The 25969-nt window shown below is 43.0% G+C and overlaps 1 protein-coding gene and 1 pseudogene across 1 annotated transcript in view; both read right to left on the bottom strand.

The window, feature by feature from the left end:
• Positions 1-11174, bottom strand: part of GAB4 (GRB2 associated binding protein family member 4) — a 58513-nt gene extending 47339 nt beyond the window's left edge. Inside the window, exons 1-2 of the mRNA XM_028828027.2 lie at positions 10939-11174; positions 9794-10139 (exon numbers count right to left, since the gene is read on the bottom strand). Coding sequence (XP_028683860.2) covers positions 9794-10139; positions 10939-11174 — 582 coding nt within the window. The remainder of the gene's footprint in view (positions 1-9793; positions 10140-10938) is intronic.
• MACMULV1R-PS1029 (vomeronasal 1 receptor macMulV1R-ps1029 pseudogene) lies at positions 23584-24492 on the bottom strand (annotated as a pseudogene).

Below are 25969 nucleotides of genomic sequence, written 5' to 3'. Positions count from 1 at the left end.
ATCCTTTGGGTATATGCCCAGTAATGGGATGGCTGGGTCAAATGGTATTTCTAGTTCTAGATCCTTGAGGAATCGTCACACCATCTGCCACAATGGTTGAATTAGTTTACAGTCCCACCAACATTGTAAAAGCATTCCTATTTCTCCACATCCTCTCCAGCACCTGTTGTTTCCTGACTTTTTAATGATCACCATTCTAACTGGTGTGAGATGGTATCTCATTGTGGTTTTGATTCGCATTTCTCTAATGGCCAGTGATGCTGAACATTTTTTCATGTGTCTGTTGGCTGCACAAATGTCTTCTTTTGAGAAGCGTCTGCTCATATCCTTTGCCCACTTTTTGATGGGGTTGATTTTTTTTGTAAATTTGTTTAAATTCTTTGTAGATCCTGGACATTAGCCCTTTGTCAGATGGGTAGACTGTAAAAATTTTCTCCCATTCTGTGGGTTGCCTGTTCACTCTGATGCTAGTTTCTTTCGCTGTGCAGAAGCTCTTTAGCTTAATTAGATCCCATTTTTAATTTTGGCTTTTGTTGCCATTTCTTTTGGTGTTTTAGTCATGAAGTCCTTACCCTTGCCCATGCCTACATCCTGAATGGTATTGCCTAGATTTTTTTCTAGGGTTTTTACGGTTTTAGGCCTAACATTTAAGTCTTTAATCCATCTTGAATTAATTTTTCTATAAGGTGTAAAGAAGGGATCCAGTTTCATCTTTCTACATGTGGCTAGCCAGTTTTCCCAGCACCATTTATTAAATAGGGAATCTTTTCCCCATTTCTTGTTTTTGTCAGGTTTGTCAAATATCAGATGGTTGTAGATGTGTGGTATTATTTCTGAAGGCTCTGTTCTGTTCCATTGGTCCATATCCCTGTTTTGGTACCGGTACCATGCTGTTTTGGTTACTGTAGCCTTGTAGTATAGTTTGAAGTCAGGTAGCATGATGCCTCCAGCTTTGTGCTTTTGGCTTAGGATTGTCTTGGCAATGTGGGCTCTTTTTTGGTTCCATATGAACTTTAGTTTTTTCCAATTCTGTGAAGAAAGTCATTGGTAGCTTGATGGGGATGGCACTGAATCTATAAATTACCTTGGGCAGTATGGCCATTTTCACGATATTGATTCTTGCTATCCATAAGCAAGGAATGTTCTTCCATTTGTTTGTGTCCTCTTTTATTTCGTTCAGCAGTGGTTTCTAGTTCTCCTGGAAGAGGTCTTTCACATCCCTTGTAAGTTGCATTCCTAGGTATTTTATTCTCTTTGAAGCCATTGTGAATGGGAGTTCACTCAGGATTTGGCTGTTTGTCTGTTATTGGTGTAGAGGAATGCTTGTGATTTTTGCACACTGATTTTGTATCCTGAGAATTTGCTGAAGTTGCTTATCAGCTTTTTAGGCTGAGATGATGGGGTTTTCTAAATATACAATCATGTCATCTTCAAACAGGGACAATTTGACTTCCTCTTTTCCTAACTGAATACCCTTTATTTCTTTCTCCTGCCTGATTGCCCTTGCCAGAACTTCCAACACTATGTTGAATAGGAGTGGTGAGAGAGGACATCCCTGTCCTGTGCCAGTTTTCAAAGGGAATGCTTCCAGTTTTTGCCCATTCAGTATGATATTGGCTATGGGTCTGTCATAAATAGCTCTTATTATTTTGAGATACATCTCATCAATACCTAATTTATCGAGAGTTTTTAGCATGAAGGGCTGTTGAATTTTATCAAAGGCCTTTTCTGTATCTATTGAGATAATCATGTGGTTTTTGTCTTTGGTTCTGTTTATATGCTAGATTACATTTAGTGATTTGTCTATGTTGAACCAGCCTTGCATCCCAGGGATGAAGCCAACTTGATCTTGGTGGATAAGCTTTTTGATGTGCTGCTGGATTCGGATTGCCAGTATTTTATTGAGGATTTTTGCATCGATGTTCATCAGGGATATTGTTCTAAAATTCTCTTTTTTGTTGTTGTTGTGTCTCTGACAGGCTTTGGTATCACGATGATGTTGGCCTCATAAAATGAGTTAGGGAGGATTCCCTCTTTTTCTATTGACTGGAATAGTTTCAGGAGGAATGGTACCAGCTCCTCTTTGCACCTCTGGTAGAATTCAGCTATGAATCTGTCCGGACCTGGACTTTTTTTAGGTTGGTAGGCTATTAATCACTGCCTCAATTTCAGAACCTGTTATTGGTCTATTCAGGGATTCAACTTCTTCCTGGTTTAGTCTTGGGAGGGTGTCCAGGAATGTATCCATCTCTTCTAGATTTTCTATTTTATTTGCATAGAGGTGTTTATACTATTCTCTGACGGTAGTTTGTATTTCTGTGGGATCAGTGGTGATATCCCCTTTAACATTTTTTATTGCATCTATTTGATTCTTCTTTCCTTCTTTATTAGTCTTGCTAGTGGTCTATCAATTTTATTGATCTTTTCAAACATTGAATCAAACATTGATTCACTGATTTTTTTAAGGGTTTTTTGTGTCTCTATCTCCTTCAGTTCTGCTCTGATCTATTTCTTCCCTTCTGCTAGCTTTTGAATGTGTTTGCTCTTGCTTCTCTAGTTCTTTTAATTGTGATGTTAGGGTGTCAATTTAAATCTTTCCTTCTTTCTCTTGTGGGCATTTAGTGCTATAAATTTCCCTCTACATACTGCTTTAAATGTGTCCCAGAGATTCTGGTATGTTGTGTCTTTGTTCTCATTGGTTTCAAAGAACATCTTTATTTCTGTCTTCTTTTCGTTATGTTGTTCAGTTTCCATGTAGTTGAGCGGTTTTTAGTGAGTTTCTTAATCCTGAGTTCTAGTTTGATTGTACTGTGGTCTGAGAGATAGTTTGTTATCATTTCTGTTCTTTTACATTTGCTGAGGAGTGCTTTACTTCCAACTATGTCGTCAATTTTGGAATAAATGTGATGTATTGCTGAGAAGAATGTATATTCTGTTGATTTGGGGTGGAGAGTTCTGTAGATGTCTATTACGTCCACTTGGTGCAGAGCTGAGTTCAATTCCTGCATATCCTTGTTTACTTTCTGTCTCGTTGATCTGTCTAATGTTGACAGTGGGGTGTTAAAGTCTCCCATTATTATTGTGTAGGAGTCTAAGTCTCTTTGTAGGTCTCTAAGGACTTGCTTTATGAATCTGGGTGCTCCTGTATTGGGTGCATATATATTTAGGATAGGTAGCTCTTCTTGTTGAATTGATCCCTTTACCATTATGTAATGGCCTTCTTTGTCTCTTCTGATCCTTGTTGGTTTAAAGTCTGTTTTATCAGAGACTAGGATTGCAACCCCTGCTTTTTTTGTTTTGTTTTGTTTTCCATTTGCTTAGTAGATCTTCCTCCATCCCTTTATTTTGACCCTATGTGTGTCTCTGCATGTGAGATGGGTCTCCTAAATATAGCACACTGGTGGGTCTTGACTCTTTATCCAATTTGCCAGTCTGTGTCTTTTAATTGGAGCATTTAGCCCATTTACATTTAAGGTTAATGTTATTATGTGTTTGAGCTTCCAGGCCGCTTTGTTTACCTACTCAAGCCTCAGCAATGGTGGACGCCCCTCCACCAGCCTCCCTGCCGCCTCACAGTTTGATCTCAGACTGCTGTGCTAGCAGTGTGCACGGCTCTGTGGGCGTGGGACCCTCCGAGCCAGGCGCAGGATATAATCTCCTGGTGTGCCATTTGCTAAGGCCTTTGGAAAAGCGCAGTATTAGGGTTGGAGTGTCCTGATTTTCTAGGTACCATCTGTCATGGCTTCCCTTTGCTAGGAAAGGGAATTCCCCAACCCCTTGCACTTCCTGGGTGATGCGATACACTGCCCCGCTCCATGGGCTGCCCCCACTGTCTGACAAGCCCCTGTGAGATGAACCTGGTACCTCAGTTGGAAATGCAGAAATCACCCACCTTCTGCATCACTCACGCTGGGAGCTGCAGACTGGAGCTGTTCCTATTCGGCCATCCTGGAACCTCCATTTTCAACATTCTTAAAGAAAATAATTTTCAACCCAGAATTTCATATCCAGTTAAATGAAGGTTCATAAGCAAAGAGAAATAAAATCCTTTACAGACCAGAAAATGCTAAGAGATTCTGTCACCACCAGGCCTGCCTTACAAGAGTTCCTGAGGAACCACTAAATATGGAAAGGAAAAACCAGTACCAGCTATTGCAAAAACATACCAAAATGTAAAGACCATCGACATGATGAAGATACTGCACCAACTAACAGGCAAAATAACCAGCTAGCATAATGACAGGATCAAATTCTCACATAGCAATATTAACCTTAAATGTAAATGGGCTAAATGCCCCAATTAAAAGACAAAGATTAGCAAATTTAATAGAGTCAAGACCCATCAGTGTGCTGTATTCAGGAGACCCATCTCATGTGCAAAGGCACACATAGGCTCAAAATAAAGGAGTGGAGGAATATTTACCAAGCAAACGGAGAGCAAAAAAAAGCAGGGGTTGCAATCCTAGTCTCTGATAAAACACACTTTAAACCAACAAACATCAAAAGAGACAAAGAAGGCAATTACATAATGGTAAAGGGATCAATTCAACAAGAAGAGCTAACTACCCTAAATATATATCTGCATCCAAGACATGGGCACCCAGATTCATAAAGCAAGTTCTCAGAGACCTACAAAGAGACTTAGACTCCCACACAGTAATAGTGGGAGACTTTAACACCCCATTGTCAATATTAGGCAGATCATCAAGACAGAAACGAAACAAGGATATTCAGAACTTGAACTCAGCCCTGGACCAAGTGGACTTAATAGACATCTACAGAGCTCCCCACCTGAAATAAACAGAATATACATTTTTCTGAGCACCACATAGCACTCACTTGTTCTAAAATTGACTACATAATTGGAAGTAAAACACTCCTCAGCAAATGCAAATGAATGGAAATCATAGCAAACAGTCTCTTAGACCACAATGCAACCAAATTAGAACCCAGGATTAAGAAACTCACTCAAAAATGCACAACTACATGGAAACTGAAAAACCTGCTTCTGAACGATTACTGGATAAATAACAAAATTAAGGCAGAAATAAAGATCTTCTTTTCTGAAACCAATGGAATCAAAGACACAATGTACCATAATCTCTGGGACACGGCTAAACCAGTGTTTAGAGGGAAATGTATAGCACTAAATGCCCACAAGAGAAAGCAAGAAAGATCTAAAATCAACACCCTAACATCAAAATTAAAAGAACTAGAGAAGCAAGAGCAAACACATTCAAAAGCTAGCAGAAGGCAAGAAACAACTAAGATCAGAACAGAGCTGAAGGAGATACAGACAAAAAAAAAAACTTCAAAAAATCAATAAATTTAGCAGTTGTTTTTTTAAAGATTAACAAATTAGACAGACCACTAGCCAGACTAACAAGAATCAAATAGACACAACAAAGAAGAATCAAATAGACACAACAAAAAATGATAGAGGAGTATCACCACTGATCCCACAGAAATCATCAGAGAATACCATAAACACCTCTATGCAAGTAAACTAGGAAATCCATATGAAATGAATAAATTCCTGGACACATACACCCTCCCAAGACTAAACCAGGAAGAAGTCAAATCTCTGAATAGACCAATAATAAGTTCTGAAATTGAGGCAGTAATTAATAGCCTATCAACAACAACAAAAAAAAGTCCAGCACCAGACCGATTCACAGACGAATTCTACCAGAGGTACAAAGAAGAGCTGGTACCATTCCTTCTGAAACTATTCCAAACAATGAAAAAGAAGGACTCCTCCCTAATTCATTTTATGAGGCCAGTATCATCCTGATGCAAAACCCTAGCAGAGACACAACAAAAAAAGAAAATTTCAGGCCAATATTCCTAATGAACATCAACGCAAAAATCCTCAATAAAATGCTGGCAAACCAAACCCAGCAGCACATCAAAAAGCTTATTGACCACGATCAAGTCAACTTCATTCCAAGGATGCAAGGCTGGTTCAATATACACAAATCAATAAATGTAATCTGTCACATAAAAAGAACCAATGACAAAAACCACATGATTATCTCAAGCGATGCAGAAAAGGCCTTCAATAAAATTCAACACCCCTTCGTGCTAAAAACTCTCAATAAACTAAGTATTGATGGAACATATCTCAAAATAATAAGAGTTATTTATGACAATCAATAAACATAATCCATCACATAAAAAGAACCAATGACAAAAACCACATAATTATCTCAATAGATGCAGAAAAGGCCTTCGATAAAATTCAACACCCCTTTGGGCTAAAACCTCTCAATAAACTAAGTATTAATGGAATGTATCTCAAAATAATAAGAGTTATTTATGACAAACCCACAGCTAATATCCTACTGAATGGGCAAAAGCTAGAAGGATTCCCTTTGAAAACTGGCACAAGACAAGGATGCCCTCTCTCACCACTCCTATTCAACATAGTATTGGAAGTTCTGGCCAGCACAATCAGGCAAGAGAAAGAAATAAAGGGTATTCAAATAGGAAGAGAGGAAGTTAAATTGTCTCTGTTTGCAGATGACATGATTCCACATTTAGAAAACCCCATCGTCTCAGCCCAAAAACTCCTTAAACTTCAGTGAAGTCTCAGGATACAAAATCCATGTGCAAAAATCACAAGGATTCCTATACATCAATAATAGACAAATAGAGTACCAAATCATGAGTGAACTCCCATTCACAATTGCTACCAAGAGAATAAAATACCTAGGAATACAATTTACAAGAGATGTGAAGGACCTCTTCAAGGAGAACTACAAACCACTGCTCAAGGAAATAAGAACTACAAACCACTACTCAAGGAAGTAAGAGAGGACACAAACAAATGGAAGAACATTCCATGCTCATGGATAGGAAGAATCAATATCGTGAAAACGGCCATACTGCCCAAAGAATTTACAGATTCAATGCTATTCCAATCAAGCTACCATTGATTTTCTTCACAGAATTAGAAAAATCCACTTTAAATTTCATACGGAACCAAAAAAGAGCCCATATAGCCAAGAAAATCTTAAGCAAAAATAACAAAGCTGGAGGCATCACGCTACCCAACTTCAAACTGTACTACAAGGTTACAGTAACCGAAACAGCGTGGTACTGGTACCAAGACAGACATATAGACCAATGAAACAGAACAGAGGCCTCAGAAACAACACCACACATCTACAACCATCTCATCTTTGAGAAACCTGACAAAAACTAGCAATGGGGAATGGGTTCCCTATTTAATAAATGGTATTGGGAAAACTGGCTAGCCATATGCAGAAAACTGAAAGTAGACCCCTTCCTTACACCTTACACAAAAATTAACTCAGTTCTGAAAGAGGTCAGGGTCAAGATGGATTAAAGACTTAAACGTAAGACCTAAAACCATATAAACCCTAGGAGAAAACCTAGGCAATACCATTCAGGACAAAGGCATGGGCAAAGACTTCATAACTAAAACACCAAAAGCAATGGCAACAAAAGCCAAAATTGACAAATGGGATCTAATTAAACTAAAGAGCTTCTGCAGAGCAAAATAAACTATCATCAGAGTGAACAGGCAACCTACCAAATGGGAGAAATTTTTTCCAATCCATCTATCTGACCAAGGGCTAATATCCAGAATCTATAAGGAATTTAAACAAATTTACAAGAAAAAAACAACAACACTGTCAAAAAGTGGGCAAAGGATATGAACAGGCACTTATCAGAAAAAGATATTTATGTGGCCAACAAACATGAAAAAAAGCTCACTATCACTGGTCATTAAAGAAATGCAAATCAAAACCACAACAAGATACCATCTCACGCCAGTTAGAATGGCGATCATTAAAAAGTCAGGAAACGACAGATGCTGGACAGGATGTGGAGAAATAGGAATGCTTTTACACTGTTGGTTGGAGTGTAAATTAGTTCAAGCACTGTGAAAGACAGTGTGGCAAGTCCTCACGGAATTGCCTTCAACACCCCTTCAGAAAACTACACTGCAGTGCACACTGTCCCTCAGGATCTCGAACTAGAAATACCATTTGACCCAGCAATCCCATTACTGGGTATATACCCAAAGGATTATAAATCATTCTACTATAAAGACAAATGCACCCGTATGTTTATTGCAGCACTATTCACAACAGCAAAGACTTGGAACCAACCCAAATGCCCATCAATAACAGACTGGATAAAGAAAATGTGGCACATATACACTATGGAATACTACGCAGCCATAAAAAAGTATGAGTTCATGTCCCTGGCAGGGACATGGATGAAGCTGGAAACCATCATTCGCAGCAAACTTACACTGGAACAGAAAACCAAATACCGCATGTTCTCACTCATAAGTGGTATTTGAACAATGAGAACATATGGGCACAGAGAGGGGAACATGACACAACGTGGCCTATTGGGGTTGGGGGGCAGGGGAAGGGAAAGCATTAGGAGAAATACCTAATGTAGATGACGGGTTGATGGGTGCAGCAAACCACCATGACACGTGTATATGTATTTAACAAATCTCCACGTTCTGCACATGATAGTATCCCAGAACTTAAAGTATAATAAAAACTTGAAAAAACAAATGGAGAAAGACAAGAACGCAGAATTGGTTATAGCCCAGGGAAGCAGAGGAGAGGGAAGATGACTACAGGATCAGCTTATTCTGGATAGATTCTTGAAGGGCTAGACCTGGGGCTAAGGAATAAGCGAGAAAAGCCTCTTTTATGTACCTTGGCATAATCATACTGACTTCCAACAGTTACTGTTTCCTCAATAAAACTGTTGAAATTGGCCGGGCGCGGTGGCTCATGCCTGTAATCCCAGCACTTTGGGAGGCCGAGACGGGCGGATCACGAGGTCAGGAGATCGAGACCATCCTGGCTAACACGGTGAAACCCCGTCTCTACTAAGAAGTACAAAAAACTAGCCGGGGGAGGTGGCAGGCGCCTGTAGTCCCAGCTACTTGGGAGGCTGAGGCCGGAGAATGGCGTGAACCCGGGAGGCGGAGCTTGCAGTGAGCTGAGATCTGGCCACTGCACTCCAGCCTGGGCTACAGAGTGAGACTCCGTCTCAAAAAAAAAAAAAAAAAATTGTTGAAATTTAGAACGACACTCTTCAAATTAGCCACTAGGAGGAAGGGCAGCCAATCTTCTTTTTTTCTAAATCGTTTAACCACGTGAATTAATATATAGAAAACTACACTGCAGTGCACACTGTCCCTCAGCAGGCGTGGAGGCGTGGAAGGACGCGAATGACCCCGGGAATGGCGGGCGAGGAGGGAAGAGAAGCTGGTGTGAGGCGCCTGCGTTTTCTTGGGGACCGGGAGGGCAGAGGAGGGGGTGTGAGGTGCCTGCCTTCTCGGGGCTCGGGAAGGAAGAGAGCAGGTTTGAGGCGCCTGCCTTCCTTGGGGCCTGGGAGGAAAGGAGAGGGTGCGAGGTGCCCGCCATTCTCAGGGCCTGGGAGGGAAGGGGAGCGGGTGCGAGGTTCCTGTCCTTTGTGAGGCTGCGGAGCCTGCTGTGAGTCCGCAAAGCCTGGTCTCCTTTTCCGCCCACTCTCCGACCTGCAGGCCCACGGCGCTCAGGGTAACAGGGTTCCCCAGCCCCGGAATCAACTCCCTGGGACTCGGAACGCAACCCACGCAAACCCGGACCCTGTCTCTCGCTGGCGGGGAGTGGCCTTCGCATGCAGACGTGGAGAAGTCGCCTCCACCCACAGCTCCTCCCGTGGACCCAGGCCGCCTCCCCCACACCCCTCCCGGAGCCCCCAGACCCTCCGCAGCGCTCCTGGTCCCTCCCCCACTGCCCGCACTCACAAAGAGCCTCAACTTCTCCTCGGGGGGTGACTTCCTCAGCCAGCCGCTGTGCAGCACGTGGCCACTTGTCATGCTCCGCCTGCGGGGCCGCTTCCGGGCCACGAAGACGAAGGCGCAAATGTTGGGTCCGGTGGTCACAGCTCCCGGGAGGGGGAGGGGGACGGCAGGGAAATGGGGTCCGCGGCTCACAGTGAAGGTGCGGTGACAGGGCGAGAGGGTGCTGCTGGAGGTGGGGTGTGGGGGGCGGCTTGCGGTTCCCTGGGACTGCGGGGTCGAAAGCGCAGTTTTGGGGGAGGTCCGGGTCAGAGGTGAAGCTCGTGGGCAGGGCGGGACCCGCGCGCAGGCGCTCACAGGCGGGGGCGGGGTTCAGGTTCCGGCTGGGTTTTGAGTTCTGGTTAAGGCTTGCGGCCTGTGGTTCGGATTCCAATTTGAGGGGGAGTTTGGGAGTAAAGTTTAGACAAGGCCTCTGGTTTAGGGTTTGGGTTGGGGATTGGGGTGGGGACTTGCACCCTGGGTCAGCCTGGGTGCATCTCATCGGGACCACCGGGGTGGGGGACATGGGCTGGGCGGCTCCTTGGGAGAGGGGGGACAGGGAGCACAGCTGGTGGGGAGGACAAGAACGAGGCGCGCAGCAGAGCGTCAGATGCTGAGTCCCAGGCGCCAGGTGAGGAAAGACAACGGAAGAGTTCAGGTTCCTGCTGGGGTTTGAGTTCCAGTTCGGGATTCGGCCTGTGGTTTACCTTCTGACTTGAGGTGGGGTTTGGGGTCAAGGTTCAGGCTAGGACTTGAGTTCTGGGTTGCAGTTTGGGGCTGGGGTTAGGTTTTAGAGTGAGGGTTTGGGCTGTTTGTGTTGTGTATGTTTGTGAAAGTATTGGGATGTCGCTGTGTGCGCGTGTGTGTACTTATGTCACGTGCGTGCATGTGTCAGTGTGTGCATGCATCAGTGTGTGCATGTGTGAGTGTTCGTGAAGTGTGGCACCGAGAGCCAACCCCTCTCCTCGCATTTATGCCCCACTGTCTTATCCTAGTTAGGGTGCGCTTTACAAGTTCCTTCCCTGGGCCAGTTGGAGGTTCGCATGTTGCCTGGGGAGAGAAGGGAAGGAGAGAAGAGGTGGAAGAGGAGGGCGGCTTGGCCTCAACCAGACCCTGCGTCATGGGGACCAAGAAGCCGGAGGTCCTTGTCTCCTGCCTCTGGAGGAGCTTGGTTTGCTTCTTTGTTCACATATTGTGTGAAAGCACAGCTGGGGGCATCTGATGTGCACAGGATCTGTTCTTGCCCCTGCAGATGTCTTAGAGAACAGGACAGACAACGGGCGTCTTCAGTAAGCCATTGCCAATGTGCACTGCGTGTCAGCTTACAAGAGGGGCACAGGGGCCTCATCAGGTAGCAGGGAGGATGCAAGGAAGAGTGTGTGGGAATGGGGGTGCTGGGTGGGGCCAGGTGAGTGGGTGCCTGGCTTCTCCTTAGAGCAAAGGAAAGTGCTGAAGAGCGTGAAACTGTGACATGTTATGCTTTATGTTTTGAGAATGGATTGCGGGAACAAGCAGACATGGGGGACCTGATGAGGGCCAGTGGGATGTCCACAGAGATAAGATTTGGTTTGAGCTGGTAAGAAAAGTGGAGATGAAGCCAAGTGGAGGAAATTGCAGGGTCTTGAGACTGAGGAGACATGTGGGTGGATGAGATATGAGTAGTGACCCTGAGGTGGGGAATGGGGGGACAACCCGGAGGGGAGGTTGGTGAGGTGTATTTGGACCTATTGGGTTGGAACCCTAGGCAACATCCTCATGGGAGGACCAGTGGGTCCTGGTCAGGCAGACATGGTGCTCAGGGAGACATTGGATGAGGTAGGAGCCATAGACCCTCTGCTGATGGCAAGGATGGGGTTCCTGGAGGTGCTGGCTCCCTCTACAGGCTGCAGTCATGGCAAGTCAATTCTAAACTCACCATCACAGCTCACACTGTATAGGACGTATGCCTTAGTATAAATCAGTTAGCCAGGGAGGCCACAGGGTACCCAGTTGGATCCTGCCCTGAGAGTAGGTTTGGATGGGGTGAGAGGGGAGAGAGGCAGTGGCAGGGATGAGGCAGATGAGCTCTTCCTGGTTGGAAGGGAGCTCAGCCCCTGCAGTGACCTCATGCCAACTGGGGCCTCAGCAGGAGCCCCTACCTGGGTCCCCATGGACCTCTGACTGTCTTCTGGCCTCGGGGTGGAAAGAACCCTCTTCCAGAATATGTCCTCTCCAGCAACATTCTTCCAGCCCCCTACAGTGCGCACAGTGGGAACTTCAGGAGCGTGCAGAGACTGCCACAGCGCATGGAGGGCAGGTGTTGCCCCAAGGTCTAGCCTGCCCAGGATGTTGGCTTTGATGATGGTTGGGGGACTTATCAGTGTCTTGAGCCTTTTATATATATATATATATATACAGTGAGTTTAAATTTATCCTCTGTGTCTCAAGTGGACAAAAAAAAAAAACCACTTTACTTTCCATTGATGATTTATTTTTCTTGTGTCTTCCGTTGCATGGCTGATGGGAAAATGTAAGTTTCTCATAACTTATCTCTATTTCCTCTGGTTTGCAGCTGTCTGCGCCCACCGTAGGGCTCACCTCCTCCTTCTGTGAGGGTCTGTCCTGTGGCCATGGGGAAAGGTCCCTGGCACTGATGCTGCCCTTGGGACCCTCACTGACCCTGGGCTCCTGGTCTGCCCACCCCTTCGGTTCCCCTGGGGTCACACATTGGTACCAGAGCCAGGAATGGGCTCTGCATTTCCTCCTCTTTGAGCCCTGTCTGGCTCCTACAGCCCATGTATTGGTGAACTACTTGGGGGTCACATAGACCCTCCGCTCCCTGCTGAGCTGGCAGTTCATGCCCCATGGGTGGGAGGAGGGGCAGAGGGAGAGCTCTGGGAGGTGGGCTCCAGTGTCCTCCCTCAGGCTTCTCACTGTGGGCAAAGGGCACAAGGCATGAGGTCCCTGGGGTCCGGACCAAGCTGACCTGGGTCTTCAGCAATCAGGAAATAACTTTTATCTTAGAAATGCAAGTGTTTCTAATTATCAGGTCCAGAAGGAGGCATTAAAATGAGACCACAGTCATGTCCTACTCCCTCACATTGAGCTGTGTATTCATTTCTTGATACTGCTGTTGCCAGAAGTAGCTTTGAATTTACCTCATAATGCCACACCAGATGCCATACCCCACACCCTATAGCTTAACAGTGTCACACCGGATGCCATACATCGCACCCTGTAGCTTAACAGTGTACAGCCCCTCACTAAGGAGTGTTATTGCTATGAACCAACTAACATTCCTGAGGAATTGTATCTGCCCCTTCCCTATCCCCCTTGTTTTGCCTTTAAAAATCGGCTCATAACTGCTGCTAATTGGAGTGTATATTCAGGATAACTTGAATCTATGCTCCGGAGTTGCAATCCTGAAGTTTGTCTCAAATAAACTCTCTACTAACATTAACTTTGTCTCAACTTCTTCTTTGTAGGGTGACACCAGGGTCTCCTTTCCTGGTCCTGCGGCTTCCCTGGACCCTGTGTGGCAGAGACATCCCCTCCACACAGTATTGCCAGCATATTATGCAAAAAAAACCATTTTCCCTTTCAACAGGGGACCTAGTTCTTAGGATTGTTGTTCAAAAATATAATTTAAAGCTTAAAACTGAGCACCTGGGTCTTGGCAGAGTTCCCGTCTTTCCTCGGAGTGGCAGATGTGACTGTCAAGAGCCTGGGCAGCTGAAGACAAGGCTGAGTGGGGCAGAGGTTGTGATTGTACCCTGACCTGTGTCATCCACTTGCAGGCACCAGCCCTTCTCTGTAGAACCAGGGCATCTGCCAGGGATGATTCAGGCCCATGGATGGGGGTCTGGCAGGGAGCAGTGCAGTGATGGAGGGTGTAGTGTGTGTGGGGTGCGTTGGGTGGATACTTCTGGTCCCACCAAAGGAAGAGCTTCCTTTTGGAGGCAGAGGTCTCCTATGTCTCCACAGAGGGATTCAGGTCAGCTGGCCTTTCCCAAGTACCTTGAAAGTCACCAGTCTTAGTGTCACCTGTCTGTCATGCTGTGTGTGCGTGTGTGTGTGTGTGAGAGAGAGAGAGACAGACAGAGAAAATTGTTCAGGTGGGCGTATCCAGTCCCTGTAGCTGCTGAAAGGCCCTGGGACACACGCTGCATGCTGCCAGGCGTTTTTTCTGTCCTCAGCACATGTCACCATCTGTACCCTGGTGCAGGCTGCTGTGAGCCCCAGGCTCTGTGCTAGGGGAGCAGTGAGGGGACCGAAGAGACTCAGGGTCCCATGTTGAGGCTGAGCTAGCACATAGTAAGGAAGACGGAATGTTCCTGGCACAGGTGCTGCTTGATGTGGACATCAGGAGGGCTGCTTGGAGGAGGAGGGAGGGCCTGCTGAGGAGGAGGTTACCACTCCCAGGGTGAGTTCTGATCATGCTGCCTGAGCCCTTCCCTCATCCCATACTCTGCTCCAGACCTGGATGGAGGCCCACGTGGCTGGTGTGCAGCCGAGCCAGGACTGTGCCAGCACCTCACAAGGAGCCTTGGAATTCAGTGTGCGAGGGGCCACTGCGGTGCTCACCTGTGGCTCAGCATGTCCCTGGAAATCTGTGACCTGGAGGAGAGCAGGAGGGCATGGAAACACCTCCTAGGAGCCCCAAGTTTGGAGGATATGCTGCCAGCGGAGTGTGAGGAGTGAAAGGCACCGCTGCCTGCCTACCTGCCACTGGAGGACCAGGCCCCTACATCCCCCACAAGCCTGCTCACTGAGACTGAGTGGGGTAGTAGTGGCTACTATGCTTTGGGCTGCTATGGGGGATGCAACCCTTCATCCCTCTCAGGAAGCACATGGAGCCCTGAACCCATCCCAGCCCTGCCCCGTGGCCTTTCACGTGACCAGTGAGGCTTGGAGACCAAGTGAGGAGGCATCTGGGTGGTGAATGGTCCCAGCCAGAGGCATCGGCTGCACAGGGACATCCAGGGCCCACAACTCCCTCCTGTCTTCACCAGGGCTCAGTCCTGAAAGTTCTGGGGCCCAGATACAGCCACCTGCATCATGTCCGTCTTGTGGAAAATGGACAAAAGTCTCTGGAGCTGGCCATTGGCTGGGACAGGACCTCCCAAGAAGGGGCCTCTAGCAGTGGTTAGAAGTCCTGCCTGGATGGAGGCTGGAAGCTCCTCCTTGCCTGATCTGCTTAGCACCTGTGGGGAGGGGCCTCTGCCCTCAGCATCCTGCCCACAGCACCACATTCTCCCGTCCCCTTTCTGGCTTTATCTATGGCCACTTTGATAAAAGAGGTGTAGTCTCCCAGCCTGTTCTGCTCTTACCCCTTAAAGGGCCAGCATGGGGCCAGTGGACACAGGTGAGACACCATAACCTGGTGGTGGTGATCTCTCCATGCCTTCCATGCCTTCCTGAGGCACCTTTCCTAGACATTAAAAGGTACATTATGGCTTTTCCAAAGTGCTGATGCCTGGGAGGAAATATCAAGGGAGGGGTGGAGTTTGACCGGCCCTGGTGGGCTTTCTGGGCTCCAAGAACAGCAGGGTGCAGACTCAGACCAGCTCCCAGATAGTAGGGTGGAACATCAGTGACAGCTCTGGGGACAGCAGAGTGGAGGCTCAAGGACGACTTCAGACAGGGGGGTGGAGGCTCACATGATCCAGCACTTCCCTTCTGGGTGTCTACACAAAGGAATTCAAAGAAGGGTCAAAGAAGTATTTGTACATCCATGGTCATAGCATAATTATTCACTAATAGCTTAAATGTAGAGGCAACTCTAATGTCAGTGACAGATGAATGGATAAACAATATGTGGTCTATACATATAATGGAATATTGTTCATTTCTCAAAAGGAAGGTAATTCTGACAAATGTTATTAAAATAACCCTGAAGACGTTAGAGTAAGTGAAATAAGTCACAACAGACAAATACCATAGATTCTGCTTTTATAAGGTCCCAAGAATAGTCAAATGCATAGAGACAGAAAGTAGAACGGTGCTTGCCTGGGGCTGGGTGGAAGGGAGAATGGAGAGCTATTGTTTAATGATAGAGGGTTTCGGTTTTACAAGTTGGAAAGAATTCTGGAGATGGATGGTGGTAATGGTTGCACAACCATATGAGTGTTAATATTACTGAACTGTTCACTGAAGCATGGCTAAACTACTATAGTTTATGTTATGTGTATTTTAACACCATTTTAAAAATTGGAAAATAAAACAAAACACCTAGAGCCATGATCTCTAAGGCTATATGTGTTCTGCCCCTATTACTCCTCACTCACTCCATTCCAGCCCCACTGGCCTTTTTCTGGCTCCTCAGACACGCCAAGCACTCCCTGCCTCGGGGGCTTTGCAGTGTCTGTTGCCCTCACGTGGAATCCTCTGCCCGCAGATCTCTCTATGACTCTCTCTCTCACACTTGCTCTGCTCTAATGTCTCTTTTTCAGTGAGTCCTTTCCTGATCACCCTACAGAAAAGCACCCAGTAATATTCTCTATTCCTTTTCCTTGCCTTGTCTTTGTAGCACCTGCTCCATGATGACATATAGAAAGAATATGTGTTTATGCAACAGTCAATGTGATGACCACAGATTTTTCCCCAGCCCTGTTCTAGGCAGAGACCGGGAAATGGGTCATTCCCGTCCCCTATTCCAACTATGTTCTTATATAAAGGTTTATTTTTCCTTTTTATTGCTCTAACCTAATGTTAAGCAATTTCAGTTGATTTTTTCATAAGCCGGAAGGTCCATGAAATCTTTTTCTATGGCCATTATTTTCTCAAACATTGCAGAGTCTTTTTTCAGTGTTTTCCCATATATAATGATATTCCTAGGAATGGCTCCTTGTCCTTCCTATCTAAATTCACCCAATGTGGTGTTCATATTTCAAGTGAGTTCAATACTGCCTTCATAATTCTTGGCACCTTTAAACTTTCATTGTCCCTGGTAGGTAGTGGCTCATCTTATTGGTTAAATGAGTGATTTCGGCAATTTCACTTTTTACATTATTTTTATTTTTATGTTGAGACAGAGTCTCAATCTGTTGCCCAGGCTGGAGTGCAGTGGCGTGATCTCAGCTCACCGCAGCCTCGACTTCCCAGGCTCAAGCGATCCTCCCATCTCAGCCTCCCAAGTAGTTGGGATTACACACATGTGCCACAGCACCCCACTAGTTTTTTCTGTGTTTGTAGAGACAGCATCTTGCTATGTTGCCCAGGCTGGTCTGTAACTCATACACTCAAGTAGTCAGACCATCTGGGTCTCCCAAAGTGCTGGGATTACAGGCATCAACCACAATGCCCAGCCTAGAATGTCTTCTAGATAGAGTGATTTTGAAGATTAAGCAGGCTAGTGAGTCAAGCACGTAGTACAACATTTGAAGCCCAAAAGCAGGGAGTGTGAGCCCCTGGCAGTGGTGGTGGTGGAGGCGAAAGGAGAAACAGGAAGCAATGGGGAAGAGACACTTGGGACTGGAGCTCAGGGCTCTTTTTTTTTTTTTTTTTTTTTTTTGAGACGGAGTCTCGCTGTGTAGCCCAGGCTGGAGTGCAGTGGCCGGATCTCAGCTCACTGCAAGCTCTGCCTCCCGGGTTTTTACGCCATTCTCCTGCCTCAGCCTCCCGAGTAGCCGGGACTACAGGCGCCCGCCACCTCACCCGGCTAGTTTTTTGTATTTTTTAGTAGAGACGGGGTTTCACCGTGTTAGCCAGGATGGTCTCGAACTCCTGACCTCGTGATCCGCCCGTCTCGGCCTCCCAAAGTGCTGGGATTACAGGCTTGAGCCACCGCGCCCGGCCTGAGCTCAGGGCTCTTCAGGGATAGAAGCTTCCAGGTCCTGGAGAAGGGGCGAGACCCGTGAGAGTCCCCTGGAGGCTCAAAAGGAAGGGCCAGGCTTCCCTGACACAGTGGGCTCCATGGCCTCCTCCCCTCCTTTTCACCTCAGGAGGGAGGAAAAGGGGAAGAGAAGGTCCTGCAGAGGAGGCAGGATGGCCGGTCGAGGGGGGCCTTGGGCGCTTTGTCCCAGGGCTGCCTCCTGCGGCTGCCCCAGGGGCTTCCTTGAACAAGGACTCCCTGCTTTCCCGCTGAGAGACAGGGTGGGTCCCCTGTCCCTCACCATGAAGTTCAATGAGTATTGGAGAGTCCGCATGAGGCCAAGGGGCTTCAGCCCAACCGCTAGTCCCTGCTGCACTCACTCTTCAAGAAGGGCCACCAGCTGTCTGATGGAGAGCATGGAGCAGGTCTGAGTGGGCCAGACTAGCACCAAGAAACACACCAAAATTGAAACATGAAGAAATACAACACATGAACAGACCAATAACAATGAGATCAAAGCTGTAATAAAACGTCTCGCAGTAAAGAAAAGCCCAGTATTCTATGGTTTTACTACTGAACTCTAACAAACATTTAAAGAACTAACACCAATTCTACTGAAACTAGTCCACAAAATAGAGATGGGGAATGCTTCCAAACTCATTCTATAACACCATAATTACCTTTATGCCAAAATCAAAGACACTTTAAAAAAGAAAACTGCAATATCTCCAATTAATATTGATGCAATAATCTTCAACAAAATACTAGCAAAACTTTAAGCATTACATTAAAAAATCATTCTTCATGACCATGTGTGATTGATCACAAGGATGCAAGAATGGTTGCAAGTCAATCCATATGATACATCACATCAACAAAATGAAGGACGAAGATTTTATAATAATTTAAATTAAGACAGAAAAAAGCATTTGATAAAATTCAACATACTATCATGAACCTGGGTAGAGAAAGAACATTATTAACATAATAGAAGCCATATATGACGTACCCACAGCTAGTGTCATACTGACTGGGGAAACACTGAAATCCCCTTCTCTAAGATCTGGAACATGACCAGGATGCCCACTTTCACCACTGTTATTCACCATAGTACTGGAAGTCCTAGCAAGAGCAATCAGACAAGAGAGAGAAATAAAGGGCATCTAAATAGAAGGGGAAAAGACAAATTATCCTTGTTTGCAGATGATATAATCTTATATTTGTAAAAAACCTAAAGACTCCACAAAAACTACTAGAACTGATAAATCCAGTAGAGTTTCAGGATACAAATCAAGATATAAAAATGAGTAGCATTTCTTTTTTTTTTTTTCTTTTTTTTTTTTGAGATGGAGTCTCACTCTGTCACCCAGGCTGGAGTGCAGTGGCGCTATCTTGGCTCACTGCAAGCTCTGCCTCCCGGATTCGTGCCATTCTCCTGCCTCAGCCTCCTGAGGAGTTGGGACTACAGGCGCCCATCACCACGCCCAGCTAATTTTTTTTTGTATTTTTAGTAGAGATGGGGTTTCGCCGTGTTAGCCAGGATGGTCTCGATCTCATGACCTCGTTATCCGCCTGCCTCAGCCTTCCAAAAGTGCTGGGATTACAGGCGTGAGCCACTGCGCCTGGCAAAAATCAGTAGCATTTCTATGTGCCAAGAGTGAACAATCTGAAAAAGAAATTAAAAAGAAATACCATTTATAATAGTCACAAATAGAACTAAACACATAGAAATTAACCAAAGAAGTAAAAGATTTCTACAATAAAAACTATAATACAATCATAAAATAAATTGAAGACACAAAAATTGAAAGATATTCCATGTTCATGGATTGAAAGTGTTAGTATGTTAAAATGTCTACATTACCCAAAGCAATTCACAGATTAAATGCAGGAATCACATTAACTGACTTCAAATTATATTACAAAGCTATAGTAACTGTAGCAGCCTGGTACTGGCAGAAAAATAGATACATGAGCCGATGGAATTGAACAGACAACCCAGAAAAAAATTTTATACATTTTCACTGAATTCATTTTCGGCAAAGGTGCCAAGAACTTAAATTAGGGCAAAGACAATCTCTTCAATAAATCATGCTGGGGAAACTGGATATCTATATGCAAAAGAATGAAACTATAACCCCTATCTCTTGCCATAAACAAAACTCAAATCAAAGTGGACTAAATACTTAAATCTAAGACCTCAAATTTAAAAACTATAAGAAAACATTGAGGAAAGTCTCTCCAGGTATTGGCAAAAATGTCTTGAATAATAACCCACAAGCACAGGCAGCCAAAGCAAATATGGACAAATGAAGTTACATCAAGTTGAAAATCTTCTACATGTCAAAGGAAATGATCAACAAAGTGAGGAGACAACCCACAGAATAGGAGAATATATTTGCAAACTATCCATCTGACAAAGGATTAATAACTAGAACAGATAAATAGCTCAAACTACTGTATGGGAAAAAAATCTAGTAATCTGATTTTTTAAATGGGCAAAATATTTCAATAAACATTTCTTGAAAGAAGACATATGAATTGCAAGCAAGTATATTATCAGAGATATGCAAATCAAAACTACAATGAGATATCATCTTACCCCAGTTAAAATGAATTTTGTCCAAACGTCAGGCAACAGCAAATGCTAGTGAGAATGTGGAGAAATGGGAAGCCTGGTACACCGTTGGTGGAAATGTAAGTTAGTACAACCATTGTGGAAAACAGCTTGGAGATTCCTCATAAAACTAAAATAGAGCTTCCATATAGTCCAGCAATTTCACTGCTAAGTATATACTCACAAGAAATGAAGTCAGTATATTGAAGAGATGTCTACATTCCCATGTTTGTTGCAGCATTGTTGAAAATAGCCAAGATTCGGAAGCAACATAAGTGTCAATCAATAGATGAATGGATAAAGAAAGTGTGGTACGTATACACAGTGGAGCCAGAAAAAAAGAATGAGATCCTGTCATTTGTAACAACATAGATGAGGGTCATTATATTAAATGAAATAAGCCAGCCACAGAAAGACAAACTTTGCATGTTCTCACTTATTTGTGGGAGCTGAGGATCCCACTGAGTTGAACTCATGGAGACAGAGAGTAGAAGAATGGTTACCAGAGGCCGAGAAGCATAGTAGGGGGGCAGTTTGGTAGGGGCATGCAGGGAAGTGAGGATGGTTAATGGGTACAAAAAATAGTTTAAAAGAATGAATAAGAGGTAGAGGTACTATTTGATTGCACAACAGGGTATTTGTGCTGATAGCACAACCGTAGTATTTGTACTGATAGCACAGTTTGTACTGATAGCACAACAGTAGTACTTGATACAACACTGCAATTGTCAATAATTGACAATTACTATAATCAATAATAATTTAGTTGTACCTTTTTAAATAACTGAAATAATATAATTGAATTTTGGTAATACAAAGAATCAATGCTTGAGGAGATAGATACCCCATTTACCGTGCTGTGATTATTACACGTTGCATGCCTGTATCAAAGTATCTCATGTACCCCATTTATATACACAACTACTGTATATTCACAAAAACGAAAATAAATGTGATATAATAATCAGGTATGGTTTTGCTGGGATATATACTACATTGTTGTATTTTGCCCAGTCTGTAGGATTAGGGGAATAGCTGTAGTAAATCCCCACAGAGGCAGTTGCAAAACTGCCTAGGCTTCTCTCTCCCATTTGCACTTTAGTTTGTTAAAATCTGCTAAAGCTGTTTCTAATTCGCTACCTTGTAGCATTCTTCAGCTTTGTTTTGGAGGACTAGTAAGTCAATTAGCTGATATTGGTTTGAAAACCCTGAATCACAGGTCTTAAGCATTATTTGGAATTCCTTGGCAAACTTAAGGTGTCATGAGTCAGATGAGGAAATCCAAACATTGGAGCACTTAATTCTGACTTGGTATAAAGTATATATCTTATGTTTGAACCCATTCTTCTGTGGGTTTTGCTTTAAAAGAAATGACTACTATTTTTCTTCTTCTGTAGCTATTTCTGGACCCTTTGTGGTTTAAGAAGGAATATGGGGAGGAGAAAGAGAAACAAAATGAAATCATCCAGGCAAGGAAGTTTAGAAAGCAGAGCTTCGGGGGAAGAAAAAGAAGATAGTTTCTGGCACCTTCCTGATTTTAGAAGCTGATTTTGCTACTTTTCTTTGATTCTGAGGTAGTTTCAAACATTTTCTTGTTACCTTTCTAAGTAAGTTTATCATTTCCACTTTTGGATGTTTTTAGGTGCCAGCTAAAATACAACCCTCATTTATTTTCCATGATTCCGAAACCTAACTTCTCTAATTTAGCATACAAGAAGACCAATTTGGGAATACTTAAAGTTCTTAACTTTGGGAACCTTAGATGTCCATCATCCTTAGTAAAATCCTCCATTTACACAAATGTTTGCAAGAAGAGGTGCTGTAATTATCACATAAAACCAGCTGTTGCGCCCAAAGGGGGACACTGTCCTTGCCTGTCCTTGTTTTTAGAGATTTTTTTTTTCTCATTTTTCTTTAAAACAAGTTATTGGACTGTGGCTTGTCATTTGGTTAGAGGATCAGAGTGTGCCAATTGTGGGTGAGACTCCATGGTGTTTATCACTGAGTCATTTCTGTCCTCTTGTATCTCCCAGGTTCTCTATCTTTGTGTTTATTACCTCCAGGGAGATGCAAATCAAAAACTACCAGACCTTACCTTATCTTAATTAGAATGGCCATAATCAAAATGACAAAAGAGAACAAGTGTTGGCAAGGATGTGGAATAAAGGTAACTCTTATACGCTGTTGGTTTGAATACAAATTAATACAGCCACTATGAAAAACGAGTATGGAAGTTTCTCAGCCTAAAGATGGAACTACTGTATGTTCCAGCAATTCTACAACTGGCCATATAGCCAAAAGAAATAAAGTCAGTATGTTAAAGAGATAGCTACACTCCCATGTTTATTACAGCACTATTGACAGTGGCCAAGATATGGAATCAATCACAGTGTCCATCAAAGGATAAATGGATAAGACAACATGGTATGTGAACACAATGAAATGCTATCTAGCCACAAATATATGGCATAACAAAATGAATGGCAGAATAAAATTCTACCATTTAAGACAACATAGATGAACCTGGAGGACATTATGATAAGTGAAATAAGCCAGACACAGAGAGACAAAAAACACAGGAATTTATTCAAATGTGGAATCTAAACAAGCTTATCTCTTAGAAGTAGAGAGTAGAATGGTGTTTACCAGAGCATGGGTTGGTTAGTGGGGAGGATGCAAAGTGTTGGTCAAAGGAAACATAGTTACAATTAGATAGAAGAAATACATTTTACAAGCTCTGTTGTGCAACCTGGCGGCCATACTTAATTATGACATGTTGCAGTCCTGAAAAATGGAAAAGTAGTTGATGTTAAGTGCTTTCACCACAAAAAATAATAACTTTTAGATCATGCATTTGTTAATTAGCTAGATTTAACCATTTTATAATCTATATGTAATTCAAAACATCATTTGTACATAATAAACTTACACGTTATCTTCAATTAAAAACAAATTTTAAAATCATGCTTAAAAATTTTTTATTCAAGCTAGAATTTGAATGTAGCTAAATATCTTCAATAAAGAAGAAAAATTAAAATAATTTCAAAAATTAAAACTGAGAGGTTTGTTTGCCAATAGGAGCCACCTAAGAGTGTACTCGAGAAGAAAATAACGTTTTCCTGTATAAAGGTAAAATTAAAATGAAGGGGTAAGAGGCAGACCTTGAGAATACAAAATCATAGTGGACATTGAACTGAGGAAAGCACATAGTTCTTGGCACCAAAAAATTAAAAGATGTTGAGATATTATAAAAGTACAATTCACATATTTTATTTAAATCAGAAAGAAAGTTATGTGCTTTTTGTATAATTTAATTGATTATGAAGAAATAATTTTTAGAAAATTTTATCACCAACTTGTTAAAAATAGATGGCACTTCCATTGAAACTTTTGCAGAATATTGACGGCTCTTTTATCAGATCTGATTAGCACCAGAGGACTGACAGTGGCATAGGCATTGACCACAAACTTGTGGACACCATAGATGACAGGGCCAAATACCCATAACGGCACTGTGGATGATGAGAGGGTGAAGTCCACTGAGTACATGAGCACAAAGAAATTCACCAGCATGAGGATGGTCTTGGTGACCATTTTCACTAGGGAGGTCCTTAATATAAGGCTGCTGCTGTGAAAGCGCTGGGAGTGCCTCTGATGCCTGGACAAAAGAATCAACATGTATACACTTGAGAGGAACATGATTCCTATGAAGAAGGCATCTCTGCATAACAACAGCATAAGAAATAGCACCCTGATGATGACATTCACTGGGAAAAGTGTGCAATATTTGCTGATATTCAAAATTATCTGAGTCATTGTAATAACCTACAGTGTAAATTATCATGTCACTACTGAAAGACAAATTGCTAAACCAAAAAACGAATAAGCCCAGGATATTATATTTTGTAAATTTATGTTTAGATCTCACTAACCAGGAGGTTCTGGGGCTGATGGTAATGGCCTGCAGCATGCTCAGGAGGCAGGTGGTGTAGATGGAGAGGACCCTCATCACCTTGTGCACATAGAACAAAGCTTTACATCTGAAGTTATTCTGAAATTCAGTGACTCAAACATGTCTGGAGACAAAAACTCCATTGCAGTGAAGAGCATTACTAGGTGGACAAAGGCCAAATGACTGGTGACCAGGGCATGGGTCTTAGGCCTGTGATCCTGAAAGAATGTAAAAATGTGGAAGAGAAGAAGGAAAATGTTAGCTGAGATTCCAATGCTAGCTTGATACTTTTTAAAAAATAACATAAGTGAAAACTGTGTTCATCCTAATGGCATAGAAGAAACATATTTTGTAGATATGAAAAACAAATTGACTTCATATCATCAATGTTCTTTATTCAGTGTTTGAAATTATTAATGTCATTATTATTTTTATTTTACTCACTTATTCTTGATTAACCTTGACTATAAATTCTTAATAATGTACCTCCTGCACTATTTTCTAAACCAAATAATTATATATATATATGTGTATATATATATGCAATGACTACATTTGCAATCATGCTTGTATAGGGTGCACACTGTATTCCTAATGTCCTTTGCCCTCCATCTTTAGAAATCATATTTTTATTATTTTATGTTCTCTCATTTTATTTTTAGCACCCAATTCAGTGACAAGCATATAAAATGAATCACATTTGCACAGGTGAATTGAGTAAAACATGTGCTGAAGTGGAAAGACTCACTAAAACAAACAAAAATATATCCAATTGAGTCTTTCTCACGATCTGTCACTTTGATACGGTTTATTCTTCACTCTTCCATGGTTTTTGACGCTTATGCTTCTACTGGACCCACCATGATAATTCATAATAGTCTTCTTATTTTTCATCAGCATATCAGCAGTTTTGATCCCATCTGCAGCCTTATATTCTCTTTGCCATGAATTGTAATGTATTTCCAGTATCTAAGAACTTGGATGTAAGTATCTTTTTTAGGGAATGGGGAACGCTATTCTGTTTACCCAAACCCTAATTAACTGTATGTCTTAGAAATGGTCCTGGTGCGCTCCCAGTTTAGTTCACATCCCAGAGATTTATCATGTGAACTCTCTTCATCTCAAAACAAAATTTTAAATATTTGCCTCTCAGTTATCAACAAGATAAACACTACTTTTAATCATTATATTTCAACCAAGAGGTTGCATTAAAATAGTCACACATGGTTCTTTTTCCTGAGACTTTACTTGATACAAGAATGTCTGTCTCCAATGAGAAAGCTAATGCCTCTCAAGTTTTCTTACCTTGTTAAATTTTGCAAAACAATTTTGCAGTTTCCATTTCATGTTATTTGAACAGGATTCAGGTATCATTGTGTCATTTTACTTTAATCCATGGGTAAAAACAATTTAGCTTCATGCATGAAATATAAAAAACAGTAAATGAGCACAAATTGGGGGGGATGAAAGTGTGTCTGGTTATAGATTCAAAGTCATATAATTACACTGTCCCATAAATAAAAATATGAAAGGCAATGCAAACACCTTGACACTTATTATTCTTCTCTAATAATCATAAGTGACTGAGGTTAAAAAAATAATTGCTTTAAAACCACCAGATATGTTTGATTTTATAAAGGAAACATCATCTAGGTGACTAAATGGTTATTGCTCTCTCTACAAAACTTTAGTAAGTGAATCCATTTATCATAAATGTCAGAATCACACAATGAAAAGTTCCCACCAACATGCATCTGCACCATCAGCACAGTTGAGTTCTGC

The sequence above is a fragment of the Macaca mulatta genome, chromosome 10, assembly GCF_049350105.2.
Source record: "Macaca mulatta isolate MMU2019108-1 chromosome 10, T2T-MMU8v2.0, whole genome shotgun sequence".
NCBI lineage: Eukaryota > Metazoa > Chordata > Mammalia > Primates > Cercopithecidae > Macaca > Macaca mulatta.
Note: the sequence above shows the minus strand (reverse complement) of the source record. Positions and strands in the feature narration are given on the sequence as shown.